The 15,577-nt window shown below is 32.5% G+C and overlaps 3 protein-coding genes across 4 annotated transcripts; 1 reads left to right on the forward strand and 2 right to left on the reverse strand.

Moving 5' to 3' along the window:
* Window positions 1–4,828: 4,828 nt before the first annotated feature.
* On the reverse strand, window positions 4,829–5,479 carry LOC125599920. Its single transcript, XM_048772947.1, has one exon. It carries the CDS (start codon window positions 5,477–5,479, stop codon window positions 4,829–4,831), a length of 651 nt encoding a protein of 216 aa, XP_048628904.1.
* A 5,408-nt stretch (window positions 5,480–10,887) lies between these two features.
* On the forward strand, window positions 10,888–14,156 carry LOC125599916 (kinesin-like protein KIN-10B). Of its 2 annotated transcripts, XM_048772942.1 has the most exons (12): window positions 10,888–11,147; window positions 11,220–11,394; window positions 11,668–12,043; window positions 12,123–12,328; window positions 12,429–12,733; window positions 12,811–12,874; window positions 13,001–13,100; window positions 13,187–13,362; window positions 13,461–13,507; window positions 13,611–13,632; window positions 13,725–13,787; window positions 13,864–14,156. In XM_048772942.1, the coding sequence occupies exons 1-12, from the start codon at window positions 10,963–10,965 to the stop codon at window positions 13,975–13,977; spliced, it is 1,833 nt and encodes a 610-aa protein (XP_048628899.1). In that variant the 5' UTR covers window positions 10,888–10,962; the 3' UTR covers window positions 13,978–14,156. The 2 variants fall into 2 exon arrangements, with proteins under 2 accessions (XP_048628899.1, XP_048628900.1); XM_048772943.1 differs by lacking the exons at window positions 13,611–13,632; window positions 13,725–13,787; window positions 13,864–14,156 and having other exon boundaries at window positions 13,461–13,511.
* Window positions 14,157–14,916, reverse strand: LOC125599917 (metallothionein-like protein type 2, MT2-4/MT2-25). Its single transcript, XM_048772944.1, has 2 exons — window positions 14,687–14,916; window positions 14,157–14,536 (listed from the first exon to the last, which is right to left on the reverse strand). Exons 1-2 carry the CDS (start codon window positions 14,746–14,748, stop codon window positions 14,356–14,358), a joined length of 243 nt encoding a protein of 80 aa, XP_048628901.1. The 5' UTR covers window positions 14,749–14,916; the 3' UTR covers window positions 14,157–14,355.
* Between the last annotated feature and the right edge of the window lie 661 nt (window positions 14,917–15,577).

Genomic DNA, 15,577 nt, shown 5'->3' on the forward strand with positions numbered 1-15,577 from the left:
ATTAATACAAATTTAGAATGTGTTTAAAAATTTTAAAACAACACCAGAGCATTTACTGAAAACCTCAATATTTTCGTAGGGGTTAGTTAACACATAGACTTTGAAAAAAATTCAAAAAGATGACAATAATGTTTTAATGCATAGTTGCATCCTGCACTAACATATGATGAATATCAAAGAGGTTTGGAACCTTTGTTGTCTCCGTTTCTCTAGAGAATAGCGATTTTATAGTGGTTAGTCCACTAATTTATGGAGTATTGTGAAGTTTTATTAAATTAATTGATAAAAAAATTAAAATGATGTCCATGTACCATGAAATAGAGTTTAATATACATTAATACAAATGTAGAATATGTTTAGAAATTTTAAAACAACAATAAAGATCATAGGCTTCAGTGAATAGAGAATTTACCGAAAAACTCAATATTTACGTAGAGGTTAACACATAGATTTAGAGAAAAAATCAAAAAATATGACAATAATGTTTTAATGCATAGTTGAACCATGCACTAACATATGATGAATATCAAAGAGGTTTGGAACATTTGTTGTCTCCGTTTCTCTAGAGAATAACGATTTTATTGTGGTTAGTCCACCAATTTAGGGAGTAATATGAACTTTTACTAAATTTATTGATAAAAAACTAAAATGATGTCCATGTACTATAAAATAGAGTTTAATATATATTAATACAAATTTAGAATGTGTCTAGAAATTTCAAAACAACACTAAAGATCAGAGGCTTCAGTGTATAAAGCATTGACCGAAAAATTCAATATTTTCTTAGGGGTTAACACATAGATTTTGAGAAAAATTCAAAAATATGACAATAATATTATAATGCATAGTTGTATCCCGCACTAACATATAATGAAAGTCAAAGAGGTTTGGAACCTTTGTTGTCTCTATTTCTCTAGAGAATATCGATTTTATAGTAGTTAGTCCACCAATTTAGGGAGTATTATGAAATTTTACTAAATTAATTGATAAAAAATAAAATGATGCCATGTACCATAAAAGAGAGTTTAACATTAATACAAAAGTAGAATGTGTTTAGAAATTTTAAAACAACACTAAAGATCATAAGTTTCAGTATATAGAGCATTTACCTAAAAAACTCAATACTTTCATAGGAGTTAACACATAGATTTTGACAAAAATTCAAAAATATTACAATAATGTTTTAATGCATGATTGCATCATGCACTAACATATGATAAAGGTCAAATAGGTTTGGAACCATTGTTGTCTCTGTTTATCTAGAGAATAGCGATTTTATAGTGGTTCATCCACCAATTTAGGGAGTTTTAGGACGTTATTCTAAATTAATTGATAAAAATTAAAACGATTTCCATGTACCATGAAAGATATGTTAATATACATTAATAAAAATTTAAAATGTGTTTAGAAATTTTAAAACAACACCAGAGCATTTACTGAAAACCTCAATATTTTCGTAGGGGTTAGTTAACACATAGACTTTGAAAAAAAATCAAAAAGATGACAATAATGTTTTAATGCATAATTGCATCATGCACTAACATATGATGAATGTCAAAGAGGTTTGAAACCTTTGTTGTCTCCGTTTCTCTAGAGAATAGCGATTTTATAGTGGTTACTCCACTAATTTATGGAGTATTGTGAAATTATATTAAATTAATTGATAAAAAAATTAAAATGATGCCCATGTACCATGAAATAGAGTTTAATATACATTAATACAAATGTAGAATATGTTTAGATATTTTAAAACAACAATAAAGATCATAGGCTTCAGTGAATAGAGCATTTACCGAAAAACTCAATATTTTTGTAGGGGTTAACACATAGATTTTGAGAAAAATTCAAAAATATGTCAATAATGTTTTAATGCATAGTTGCAACATGCACTAACATATGATGAATGTCAAAGAGGTTTGGAACCTTTGTTGTCTTCGTTTCTCTAGAGAATAGCGATTTTATAGTGGTTAGTCCACTAATTTATGGAGTATTGTGAAGTTTTATTAAATTAATTGATAAAAAAATTAAAATGATGTCCATGTACCATGAAATAGAGTTTAATATACATTAATACAAACGTAGAATATGTTTAGAAATTTTAAAACAACAATAAAGATCATAGGCTTCAGTGAATAGAGCATTTAGCGAAAAACTCAATATTTTTGTTGGGGTTAACACGTAGATTTTGAGAAAAATTCAAAAATATGACAATAATATTTTAATGTATAGTTGCAACATGCACTAACATATGATGAATGTCAAAGAGGTTTGAAACCTTTGTTGTCTCCGTTTCTCTAGAGAATAACGATTTTATAGTGGTTAGTCCACCAATTTAGGGAGTAATATGAACTTTTACTAAATTTATTGATAAAAAAACTAAAATGATGTCCATGTACCATAAAATAGAGTTTAATATATATTAATACAAATTTAGAATGTGTTTAGAAATTTCAAAACAACACTAAAGATCAGAGGCTTCAGTGTATAAAGCATTGACAGAAAAACTCAATATTTTCTTAGGGGTTAACACATAGATTTTGAGAAAAATTCAAAAAATGACAATAATATTTTAATGCACAGTTGCATCCCGCACTAACATATAATGAAACTCAAAGAGGTTTGGAACCTTTGTTGTCTCCGTTTCTCAAGAGAATATCGATTTTATAGTAGTTAGTCCACCAATTTAGGGAGTATTATGAAATTTTACTAAATTAATTGATAAAAAAATAAAACGATGCCATGTACCATAAAAGAGAGTTTAATATACATTAATACAAATGTAGAATGTGTTTAGAATTTTTAAAACAACACTAAAGATCATAGGTTTCAGTATATAGAGCATTTACCTAAAAAACTCAATACTTTCATAGGGGATAACACATAGATTTTGACAAAAATTCAAAAATATGAAAATAATGTTTTAATGCATGGTTGCATCATGCACTAACATATGATATAGGTCAAAGAGGTTTGGAACCATTGTTGTCTCTGTTTATCTAGAGAATAACGATTTTATAGTGGTTCGTTCATTCACCAATTTAGGGAGTTTTACGACGTTATACTAAATTAATTGATAAAAATTAAAACGATTTCCAAGTACCATGAAAGATAGGTTAATATACATTAATACAAATTTAGAATGTGTTTAAAAATTTTAAAACAACACCAGAGCATTTACTGAAAACCTCAATATTTTCGTAGGGGTTAGTTAACACATAGACTTTGAAAAAAATTCAAAAAGATGACAATAATGTTTTAATGTATAGTTGCATCCTGCACTAACATTTGATGAATATCAAAGAGGTTTGGAACCTTTGTTGTCTCCGTTTCTCTAGAGAATAGTGTTTTTATAGTGGTTAGTCCACTAATTTATGGAGTATTGTGAAGTTTTATTAAATTAATTGATAAAAAAATTAAAATGATGCCCATATACCATGAAATAGAGTTTAATATACATTAAGAAAAATTAATATACCAGTGTAAGATCTTATGTATCTAAAATTCTTAAGAAAATATTTTGTTGTATAAGTGGTGGGATACTTTCTATAATCAAATTATTACAAATTTAGAATATGAAAGAAAAAAAAACAGATTTTGACTATGATTGATACATAGTCCCGCCAAAGTCAAACTTTACATATATGTTTTCCACCAACCACACAACACAATTAATATAAAAGCCGAAGCAGAAAGACACACCACTTTTTAAGTCTTACATCACTCAGCCATGGGGAATATCTTCTGCTACTTAACCACAGGATGGAGAAGCAATGTTCCTCCAGCGACGGAAACAACTACTGTTCAACCACGATCACAATCACAGAGTGTAGTTAATCAATCTGTATCCTCAGCCTCGAAGTCGATTTCGAACCATTCTTCACCCAAAACTATGGCAGAGCCGTATCGTAGCGGAAGAAAGTGAGATTAAGCCAAGTATGATGAAGCAGAGTTGTTATTGGTGAACGGGACCAGTTATAAGTTGTACGACATTTAATAATATCCAAACTTTATGACATGTAATGTAATATCGTGCAACTTTGTGATCATACTCTTACTTTTATTTTATACAATCCTTCTTCAATATATATGTGTTCTCTCTTAAAGTGCATTGCTTCTTATTTTTTAGTAGACATAAAACAGGGAAGAAGATAAGACAAAGGCAAAGGTTACATTCATCGTCTCGGGCCGCTTAAACACCAATATTGAAAACTAACTTTGACATTTTACGAGTTACGACCACCTATGTACTAGCAAAAATGATAAAATACATGGCTGTAAATAAAGATATATACACCATGTACGACACGTTGACAAAAAGTACTAAGAATCAATTCTATTAAAACAGAAGCAATAAAAAATCTACTTACAAAAAGTCATAGTTGGACCAATACATTTATTTAACTTCCTATTATTTTGCATATAACAAATTTATCTACTATAACATTTACACTCTAACTTAACATATTATTATTTTTATTTTTAAAATAAATTATCCTAAAAGATATTCTGATATCCGTAAGAATCTTATTTAGGATTGTATTATTGATAATATCTTTTACCTAAAATGTAAATTTTTTTTTTGATGAAATGTGAAATTTATTGATCAAAGTAAAAGAATAGACATTTACAATGGGAAGTAAAAAACTATAAGCTATGAGCTATACACAAGAAAATGCTCGTAATAGACCTATGTATAATCAAATACCTCAAACCAGCGTTGCATCAGCCCAGCTAACTTATGATCCGGTTTGTATCGTAGAGAATTGATTCGGTTTTGTATGGCCTTGTCAATGATTCGGATAGCTTGCTCTGTTGTGTGATAACTTTTCTAATGTCTCCGGTCGTTCCTCTCCTTCCACATGTAATAGATGCATGTCTGAAACACCATTTGGACAAGTATCTTGTCCATGCTGCTAAGAGAGTTTCTAGTAACAAACTGCAAAGTGAGACTCCAATCAGGATTGATCCTTCTACCACATAACCGGCCTGCAAGTCTGTTCCAAACAGTGAAGGTAAAGGGACAAGCAAAAAAGATATGGTCCCTCGACTCATCCCTTTCTCCACACATCAAGCAAATTTGCTGTATACCCCAAGCCCTCATACGCACTCCGGTTGATAAGCGATCCTTTATTGCCAGCCATACAATAAAAGAGTATCTAGGAACGCCCTGTGGAAACCATACACTCTTGCTCCAAACCACCTTATCCTTCTTCACCCGTATTTGATCCCAAGTTTTATTCGATGAGAAGTGTGATTCATAAGTGTTCTCCGCATGCTTCCATAGCACCACGTCTCTGCCATGCTCGTCAAGAGGTACCCTTTCATTCTGGATACGGTCATGAAGAGCATGAAAATGCCTACTCCTGTTCCCCCTGATGTTCCATCGCTGACGCATAACTGCTTCACTAACTCGAGCGGTTCTCGCAACTCCAAGATAGTACGTACCCACATCACCCGTAATGTCCAAGAGTCTCCCCATCTTCAGCCAGTCATCATACCAAAAAAATGCAGTGTGCCCATCATTAATCTCAAACCGGATGAATGGATATGCCAACGTTCTCAACTTTAGCAGCTTCCTCCAGATCCAAGATTTCCTCCAGTGTGCCAGTGTAAATTATTTTTCAAATAATAAAAATGCTTAATTAATATTAAGCACTATTATAAATGAATATTAATTCATTTTTTAATTGATAGAATAATAAATAACATTTTATAATATTTATATATGCATAATTTATATTCATAATTAAATATTACACCAATTAATAAATATAAAATAACTTAATCCAGTTATTAAATATTTTATAAATTATAAAATTAAATATTTACATATACATATTAACATATATTTATGAATTTTACAACATACTTCAACTTATTAAAATAAATATTAAAGTAATATATTTAAAGTAACAAGTAATTTTATATTTTAATATTTATATTTAAATTAGAATGTTAAAATATTATTTAATATATTTGAGTATTATTAATATAAATACTAAACTTAGTTGATATTACTATTATTTGATTATATGGTACATCGACCTATAGGTTATGTTTATCATTACATTTTTGGTGGATTATTTATTAAATATGTAACTTTTTATTAAGTATGAGACGGGTTGAACGATATGTAGTTTATTTATATTATAATTTTAAAGCTTCAAAATATAAGTAAAAATAATACGAGGCATGTTATATAAAAGATTTATTTTCATAAAATAATATTCATATAAATATATTTTAATTATATACACTTTAAAACAATTTTAGGTAAAAATACATATATGTAAAATTTCTAATTTTTACTAAATAAATTTTCAAATGAAAATTATTTCTGTGCTTTCGTATCGCGAGTCAAATCTAGTCAACGTTTAAAAAGTAAATAGTATATTGTTCACTAAACCGACGGATGTCAAGACCATACATGATTGAAGATTTATCATCATTTTAACTCAAAAGGGTCCCACAGATTCATCTTTTTTACTATTTAAACGGTCTTGTTTCTAGGTTTAGTTACTTTTGAACTAAGGATGATGGATGGTGAACAAGATACAACTCGTCGCCAAGTAGAAGAACATGAAAATGGTTCCTGCCAAGATGTTTCTCGTGCTGTAATGGTAGAGTTTTTCTCTGTTTTTAGCTGAGCCCTTGAGGTCTTTTTTTGGTTTTAGGTGTGATCTTCTGCATAAGACTTTTAATGGTTTCTCCTTGATGGAAATTTTGTGAGGGAACTGATACGTGAAACCAAGTGAATAGTCTTCTTTTTTTGTGTGTTTTGTAGAATGGAGTTTCTGCTGAGATTACTGAAGAGATATCACCGAGCCAACACAACACGAAAGGTGGCGGGACCTTGTGTTTGATATACAGTTGAGAGAACAAGAAGACGATTTCCTGAGAGCAAATGGATCCTTTACTCTTCCTACTCCTAGTCCTGTCACCAAAAGGTTCAACTTCTCTCCTATGCAAGTCCTAGAATCGGGAGACGCGTCGGATCCATGAGTCCTTCCTCGTTAAGAAGAAGGACTAGTCTGAAGAATGTCTTTAACTTCAAAGGGCAGAACAACAATGCAGATATTGAGGAAGGTGTGGGTTTGGTGTATGATGGCAGAGATAAGTATAATATCCCAAGAACATGGTCTCTCACTAATCTCTTAACTCCTAGAAAATTCAAGCAGACAGAGTCTTTACCGTTTATGATCAAGTTACATCCATGGTCAGTATCCTATCTTAAAGAAATTGGTTTACTATAAGCAAGGGAGATAGACTTGTACATGTGTTATTTTTGCCAGAAAAGAGAGCGTACACTTCCTATACGCCGTACACGTTCTGTCCCAACGCTCATCGACAATGATGGTAACGTGAAGCCGTCAGGCCTTATACGTGTGATTCCTACATCTCGTGGGGATACTAAGAGTCTAGATATGATGCATGCATCAAAAACGAGTAATCTCAACTGCTAAACCTCTTTCATCATGTGTAACAACCTTACCTTATATATTTAGAGATATGTGTTCAGATGAAGATGTTCCTGAAGACAAAGGCAAAGGTTACATTCATCATCTCAGGCCGTTTAAACACCAATATTCAAAACTAACTTTGACATGTTACGACCACCTACTTACTAGCAAAAATGATAAATACATGGCTGTAAATCTTTATATATAAAATTGGGTTTGCTTTCTTCCTAGGCTGTCCACGTAGGCGGACACGTCACTAATTCGAGTCTTGAGAACTCGATACGTGTCCGCATCCAAAACGCGGCGTTTCATTAACTTGGAGTTGGAGATCGTATGGGCTTTTGGTGTAACTCATAAACATGCGGGAATATTGTCGTGTGAGCTTTAGATCAAATTAAAAATAATACTTTTAACAGTATACTTTTATATTTTAGTAAACAAATAATGGCGTATTCTTCGTCTTATGTATACGTCATAAAAACAGCTCTTATGATATTGTTGATATTCAATACGATCATACCGGTATGAAAATTAATGTAAATCAACAGAACCGAGTACGATGATTTTAATTGGATTTACATGTGTCGAAAAGACAATAAAATATTTTTGTTTATTTTAATGTATAAAATAGCCCGTAAAAACCAAAAAACTAGATGAACCAATAGATTTATAGTATATTATGAACTTACATATAAATGTATAATATTATATAGTGAATGCAAAATTGAATTTACTAATTTGATATACATATGCCGAGCATTTAACATATGAATAATGTTTTAGCAAAAAAAACATTGGAATAATTATTTGCTTTACCCATTTACATCAATTTATTTTTTAAGGTCCATGATTTCACGATAAATAGTGCTCCTAACTTTTTTTTCATACAACAGCGCAAACATATTATTATATATTACTCATACTTAGCTATTTGAATAAACGAACACTCTGATATTTGAAAATTTTAAACGACTCCCTTTGTACGGTAAACGGTTTCATTTCAAAGTATTAATACACCAATGCAAAAATATATTTTGCAAGATAATTACACGCATCTGCATCATAAGCTATTTATTACATACGAGCATTGATGCTACAAAAATGTAGAATGTGTTTAATATACATGCTAGCATGGATGTCCATGTACCATGAAAGCGAGTTTAGTATACATTAATACAAATTTAGAATGTGTTAGATTTTTTTTAAACAACACAAAAGATCATACGCTTTCAGTATATAGAGCATTTACCAAAAAAAAACTCAATATTTTTGTAAGGGTTAACACATAGATTTTGAGAAAATTTCAAAAATATGACAATACTATTTTAATGCATAATTGCATCTTGAATTAACATATGATGAAAGTCAAAGAGGTTTGAAACCTTTGTTGTCTCTGTTTCTCTAGAGAATAGCGATTTTATAGTGGTTAGTCCACTAATTTAGGAAGTATATGAATTTTTACTAAATTAACTGATAAAAAAATAAAACGATGTCCATGTACCATGAAAGAGAGTTTTTTATACATTAATAAAAATGTAGAATGTATATTGAAATTTTAAAACAACACTAAAGATCATAGGCTTCAGTACATAGAGCATTTACCCAAAAAAAACGCAATACTTTCATAGGGGTTAACACATAGATTTGGAGAAAAATTCAAAAATATGACAATACTGTTTTAATGCATAGTTGCATCCTACACTAACATATGATGAAGGTCAAAGTGGTTTGGAACCTTTTTTATCTCTGTTTCTCTAGAAAATAGTGATTTTATAGTGGTTAGTCCACTAATTTAGGGAGTATATGAACTTTTATTAAATTAACTGATAAAAAAATAAAACGATGCCCATGTACCATGAAAGAAAGTTTAATATACATTAATAAAAATGTAGAATGTGTATTGAAATTTTAAAACAACACTAAAGATCATAGGCTTCAATATATAGAGAATTTACCAAAAAAACGCAATACTTTCATAGGGGTACACACAGATTTTGAAAAAAAAAATCAAAAATATGACAATACTGTTTTAATGCATAGTTGCATCCTGCACTAACATATGATGAATGTAAAAGAGGTTTGAAACCTTTGTTGTCTCCGTTTCTCTAGAGAATAACGATTTTATAGTGGTTAGTCCACTAATTTGGTGAGTATTGTGAAGTTTTACTAAATTAATTGATAAAAAAAAAATGATGCCCATGTACCATGAAATAGAGTTTAATATACATTAATACAAATGTAGAATGTGTTTAGAAATTTTAAAACAACACTAAAGATCATAGGCTTAAGTGTATAGAGCATTTACCGAAAAACTCAATATTTTCGTAGAGGTGTTAACACATCGATTTTGAGAAAAATTCAAACATATGACAACACTGTTTTAATTTATGGTTGCATCATGCACTAACATATGATGAAGGTCAAAGAGGTTTAAACCCTTTGTTATCTCCGTTTCTCTAGAGAATTGCGATTTTATAGTGGTTAGTCCACCTATTTAGAAAGTATCATAAAGTTTTACTAAATTAATTGATAAAAAATTAAAATGATGCTCATGTACCAAGAGTTTAATATACATTAATACAAATGTAAAATGTGTATATAAATTTTAAAACAATACCAAAGATCACATGCTTCAGTATATAGATCATTTACCAAAAAAACTCAATATTTTCGTAAGGGTTAACACATAGATTTTGAGAAAAATTCAAAAAAATGACAATATTGTTTTAATGCATGGTTCCATCATGTACAAACATATGATGAAGGTTAGAAAGGTTTGAAATCTTTGTTTTCTCCGTTTCTCTAGAGAATAGCGATTTATAGTGGTTCATCCACCAATTTATGGTGTTTTATGAAGTTATACTAAATTAATTTCTAAAGAATTAAAAAGATTTCTATGTATCATGAAAGAGAGTTTAATATACATTAATACAAATGTAGAATATGTTTAGAAATTTTAAAACAACACTAGAGTATTTACCGAAAAACTCAATATTTTCGTAAGAGTTAACACTTAGATTTTGAGAAAAATTCAAAAATATGACAATACTGTTTTAATGCATATTTGCATCATGCACTAAAATATTATTAATTTTAAAAAGGTTTGAAACTTTTGTTATCTATGTTTCTCTAGAGAATAACGATTTTATAGTGGTTAGTCCTTAGGGAGTATTATAAAATTTTACTAAATTAATTGATAAAAAATTAAAATGATGCTCATATACCATAAAAAAAGAGTTTAATATACATTAATTAAAATATAGAATGTGTTTAGGAATTTTAAAACAACGACTATCGCATTTACCGAAAAGTTATTCGTATGGGTTAATTACTCGTTACGGGCCCATTAAAAAGCCTTTTTATAAAAAAAAAAAATAAAAAAAAAATAGAGAGTGATCAAATTCAAACCAAGGGGATCGGGTCACTCGCTTGTACTAAACTCAAAATTTGAATAAAAGTCTTCTCTCTCTCTCTCTCTATTCTCTAACATACACACACAGAGATGGATTCGAAAACCCCATTGAAAACCAACATTCTCAATTCGTCTTGCGTTTCGAAAGTGAGGGTCGTCCTTAGGGTTCGTCCCTTTCTCCCCCGAGAGATCTCCGAAGTCCAGCCGTGTGTTTCCGTAATCGACAGACACCATGACAGCGAAGTGGCGGTTCATCTCGAAGATCCACTTAGCTGGTAACCCTCTTTCCCTTCTTTCCAAATTGATTTATGGATTCTGACGAATCGGTGGTTTTACTGTGGAGCCAGTCGGAAGGAATGCTACCAGCTGGATGCGCTGTTTCACGGGAGAGATGGTGATGAGAAGGTGAGGCAGATATTTGATAGAGAAGTAAATCCTTTGATTCTGGGGATTTTCAACGGTTTCAACGCTACTGTGCTTGCCTTTGGAGCTACCGGAAGCGGGAAGACGTTTACCATGCAGGTCGATTCGCTTTAAGATTTCACAGATTATTTTTGGATTTCATGGAGTTTTGCCTTTGATCTTTGCTATAAAGACTTGATTGATATCTGCATTAAAGATTTATACTTGACTTTTTGCTTGGTTTTCAAAACCTTTATCACGTTTGAGCTCTAAAATGCGTTTCAAAAGACTATACCTTTTCTTCAAACTAGTTTGTTTGTTTTTTCTGTAAATTGCATCTTCATTATAGCAAATGATGTGTGGTTTCAACTCTTCTTGCATTATCTGTCTCAGGGAACCGATGAGCTGCCTGGCCTTATGCCATTGGCCATGTCCACCATCCTGTCTATGTGCGAGAAGACAGCAAGTAGTGCAGAGGTTTCGTATTATGAAGTTTACATGGACAGATGTTGGGATCTCCTAGAGGTTAAAGCCACCGAGGTTGCTATTTGGGAAGATAAGGATGGACAAGTTCATCTCAAGGGACTGTCTAGTATCCCAGTTAACTCCATGCCTGAGTTTCACGAGGCGTACTCATGTGGCGTCCTGCGGAGGAAAGTTGCACACACTGGTCTAAATGATGTCTCTAGTAGAAGCCACGGAGTGCTTGTGATCTCAGTACTCTCGGAAGGTGGTGTCACTGGAAAAATCAATCTCATTGATCTGGCTGGTAAATTTCTTCCTGTTTTCCAAGTATTTAATTGTATACCATCTTTCTCTTTAACGTTAACTCTACACGACTTAAGCAGGTAACGAAGACAATAGAAGGACAGGCAATGAAGGAATCCGTCTGCAAGAGAGCGCCAAGATTAACCAGTCATTATTTGCATTGTCCAATGTGGTTTATGCACTGAATAACAATCTGCCGAGAGTGCCTTACAGGGAAAGCAAATTGACTAGAATATTGCAGGATTCACTTGGGGGAACAAGTAGGGCTCTCATGGTAGCATGCCTGGTAGGAAGATAATTGTTTTATTGTTTTACAGTGAGGTTCATTTCTTTGATCAGGAAATATCCTATGTCGCTAATGTGCTGAATATGTTTGTTCGTTTCAGAATCCTGGAGAATACCAAGAATCTCTTCGCACTGTTAGCCTCGCTGCAAGGTCTAGGCAGATTTCAAACGTTGTGTCTATGAATCCCAAGGTTGAGACCCCCAAGGTTAAAGTAGACATGGAAGCAAAACTGCAAGCTTGGCTGGAATCAAAAGGCAAGACAAAAAGCTCGCATAGGATGATGCCTATACGTTCTCCGCTGATAGGTACAAATCAAAGTTCAATATCTCGAAGCTCGGTCAAGAAACTCGGTGTTCATAGATCAGCCGTTGCAGGAAGTGCCAAACTTACTGGCAAAGAACAGAGGTACCCCTTTGAATGGTTGAGTTTATTAATCATTCCATATGCCAGAACCTCTTCCCTCACAACTTATCTGTATACAGGAACGCATTTGTGAGTGCCAGGAACTTATTTGGTGGGGAAATCTCTGATGCTTCACAGTTATGGGTAAGCTGATCCTCTTGTGAAAAACATAGACATTTGTATATTATATTGCACGTTTTTGACTTATACCTTTCATACTACTGAACGGGAAGTTTACATTTAAGTATTGGAGTTCTTTGAAAAATCCAGGAACCAATACAGAATCTGCACTTAGCTTCTCCAACCAAAGAAGATGAGAGAGAGACATCTGGCGAAGAGAGTCTGTTGGTATCAGAGGCAAGCTTGAGAGGTTTGCTGCTATACATGAACCACTTGTTTGTTTAATATTTGTGGACGTTTTCTTTTAATCCTCACTTTGGTTTACGTTTATGTTAGATAACCAATTGGAGGTCGAGAAGAATTATAATGAACTCAGTCCTCTTCGGGAAGCTCTATCTCCGATAGACTCAAATGCAATGACCCCAAAAGCACCTCTTCTTTCTGGAAACGCTAAGAATTTGCAGATGAGTGGCAATTGCCAGAAGTTCAATGCCTGGAGCACTAATTTAAAGGTAGGAAGGAATCAAATTTTTCAAAAAAAAGTAAGGGCTATTATGTTGACAAGACTTAGAAATCTGATCCTTTTGGCAACTTTCTTTTCATTTCACAGACTTCCCTCGTAAATGAATATATTCACTTCTTGAATACAGCCAACAGGTAATAATAGTGTCCAGTTTCATCTGCCTGCCTTAGATTCTTTATAATCCTTTGGATCTCATAAGAACTAACTTTCACCATTTAACTATGTTTTAAAACACAGAGAAGAGCTACTGGAGTTAAAGGTAAAGCCGCATGAATTTACATAATCTCTGCTTCCGTAGTCAACTATTGGTTTAACTCCTTCACATGGCTCTGTTTCATATTTTTTTCTCAGGGAATTGGAGAGAAGATGGCTGATTACATTATCGAACTCAGAGAAACAAGCCCTGTGAAATCGGTATCTCATTCATTATTCTCCCCCAAACTTAAAACTATCTTTCATCTACTAACCAAATGTCTGAATATTTCAACAGCTTGCTGACTTAGAGAAGATCGGCTTCACCTCAAGACAGGTACACAACTTATTCAAAAGAGCCACTGAAGGTATTCTTGAGAAGCCACTTGCTGCTTCCACAACAACACCTTAGTTGTTGTCTTTATCAAAACAAGAACACTTTGGTTTCTTCACGAATTTGTGTATTGTGTTTGGAGAAGTTTCATTATGTTTGTTCTTGTCAACGCTTTATAACCAGGGAGACATTGCTTTGATTTTAGTTTGTGTATTGTGTAAGACAGAAGCAAACTTAAAATTTCTGATTACTCAAAAGACTCAAAACCCATAATATTTTTGGTTTATATATATAGTCACAGAGATACAACATAAAGAGATATCTTATGACCAAACCATAAACACACACAGACAAAGGACAAAGAAGACTTATGTCGCCGGCAAAACAACCGGAGAAATCAGCCATTATTACACAAACATTTAGATATATTGCAGTCTTAGGGTCTTATATGATTCTTCATTTGCAGGTGCAAGGGTTGCACTTGCAGTCAGATCCACATTTGCAGGCATCGTTCTCGGCGACGAAAGTCTCGCCGGAAGCCTCGTACTGAGAGTTCATAGCCGGAGCAACGCCGAGGACAAGAGTCTCGGTGGTGGTGGTCTCGCCGGAGAAGCCCAAGTCTGGGTACATTTTGCAACTGCACAAAGATGGAAATGGTGCATCAAGAATTATAGAAAATTTAAGCTATCAAAACAAGTCACGATCACTCAGAACACCACAACAGAGTCGTGCATGAAGCAGAGATTGACAACTTTAGAAAGAGGGTGATCAAGAATCTAGACTTTACCCTCCGCAACCAACGCACTTGCAGCCAGCTCCGCATCCACAGTTTCCTCCGCAGCAAGACATTTTCTCTAGAGAATCGGAAGATGGAAAGTTTTTAATTTGTCTTGATGAAGGTTTGAAACAACAAGTGAATGAAATTTATAATACAGAGGAGTCTCCTTATTTATAGGCTAAATGAGAATGTATCAGCTGTCCACCTGTCACAATCTTAGATCACTCTTACAACTTTCAAAATAAAAATCAATCATCTTATTAATTTAAGTAGCCATGGACAAAAAGACCGGAATCAAAGAACCGGACCGAAATATCCGAAATCAAAACCTGAACGAAACCCATATACAGTATTTCTATATCTAAAATAATCGAACCAGAACCAAATCGAGAACCGAACATGTACCCGAGTATCCAAAAAGACAAGTTTCAGCATTCTGATATAAAGTAAAATGGTTTCTATATTATTTTCTTGGGATGTCACCATTAAGGTTCAGCTTTTATGCCTTACTCCTTAATTTGTTTTATAGGTTTTCTAGTTTATAACTTAAAATTGGCTCTAAATTTTAGTTACACAATTTTTTGAAGCTCAATTCTTAATGTTGATTGAGTGTTTACATAATAATCCTTATTTTCAAAAGATATACAGAGAATATAAAGTTCATAAACTAAATAAATATGTTTCACATTTAACAATTAACACCTAAATTGACATTCAAACTTTTATGTTTCATTATTTTTCCTTCAGAATCTCAACAATTTTCCCTTTGACTTGGCATATCATATTTGAATATTTAAATATATGGTTATAGACTGATATTACAATGGTTTTGTCTTGTTTAGGTGATGCTTGAAAAGATCTTGTAGGTTCTGGGTATTGGTTTAGATAAGTATCACTTTG

This window comes from Brassica napus, unplaced genomic scaffold (assembly GCF_020379485.1).
Source record: "Brassica napus cultivar Da-Ae unplaced genomic scaffold, Da-Ae ScsIHWf_2060;HRSCAF=2711, whole genome shotgun sequence".
NCBI lineage: Eukaryota > Viridiplantae > Streptophyta > Magnoliopsida > Brassicales > Brassicaceae > Brassica > Brassica napus.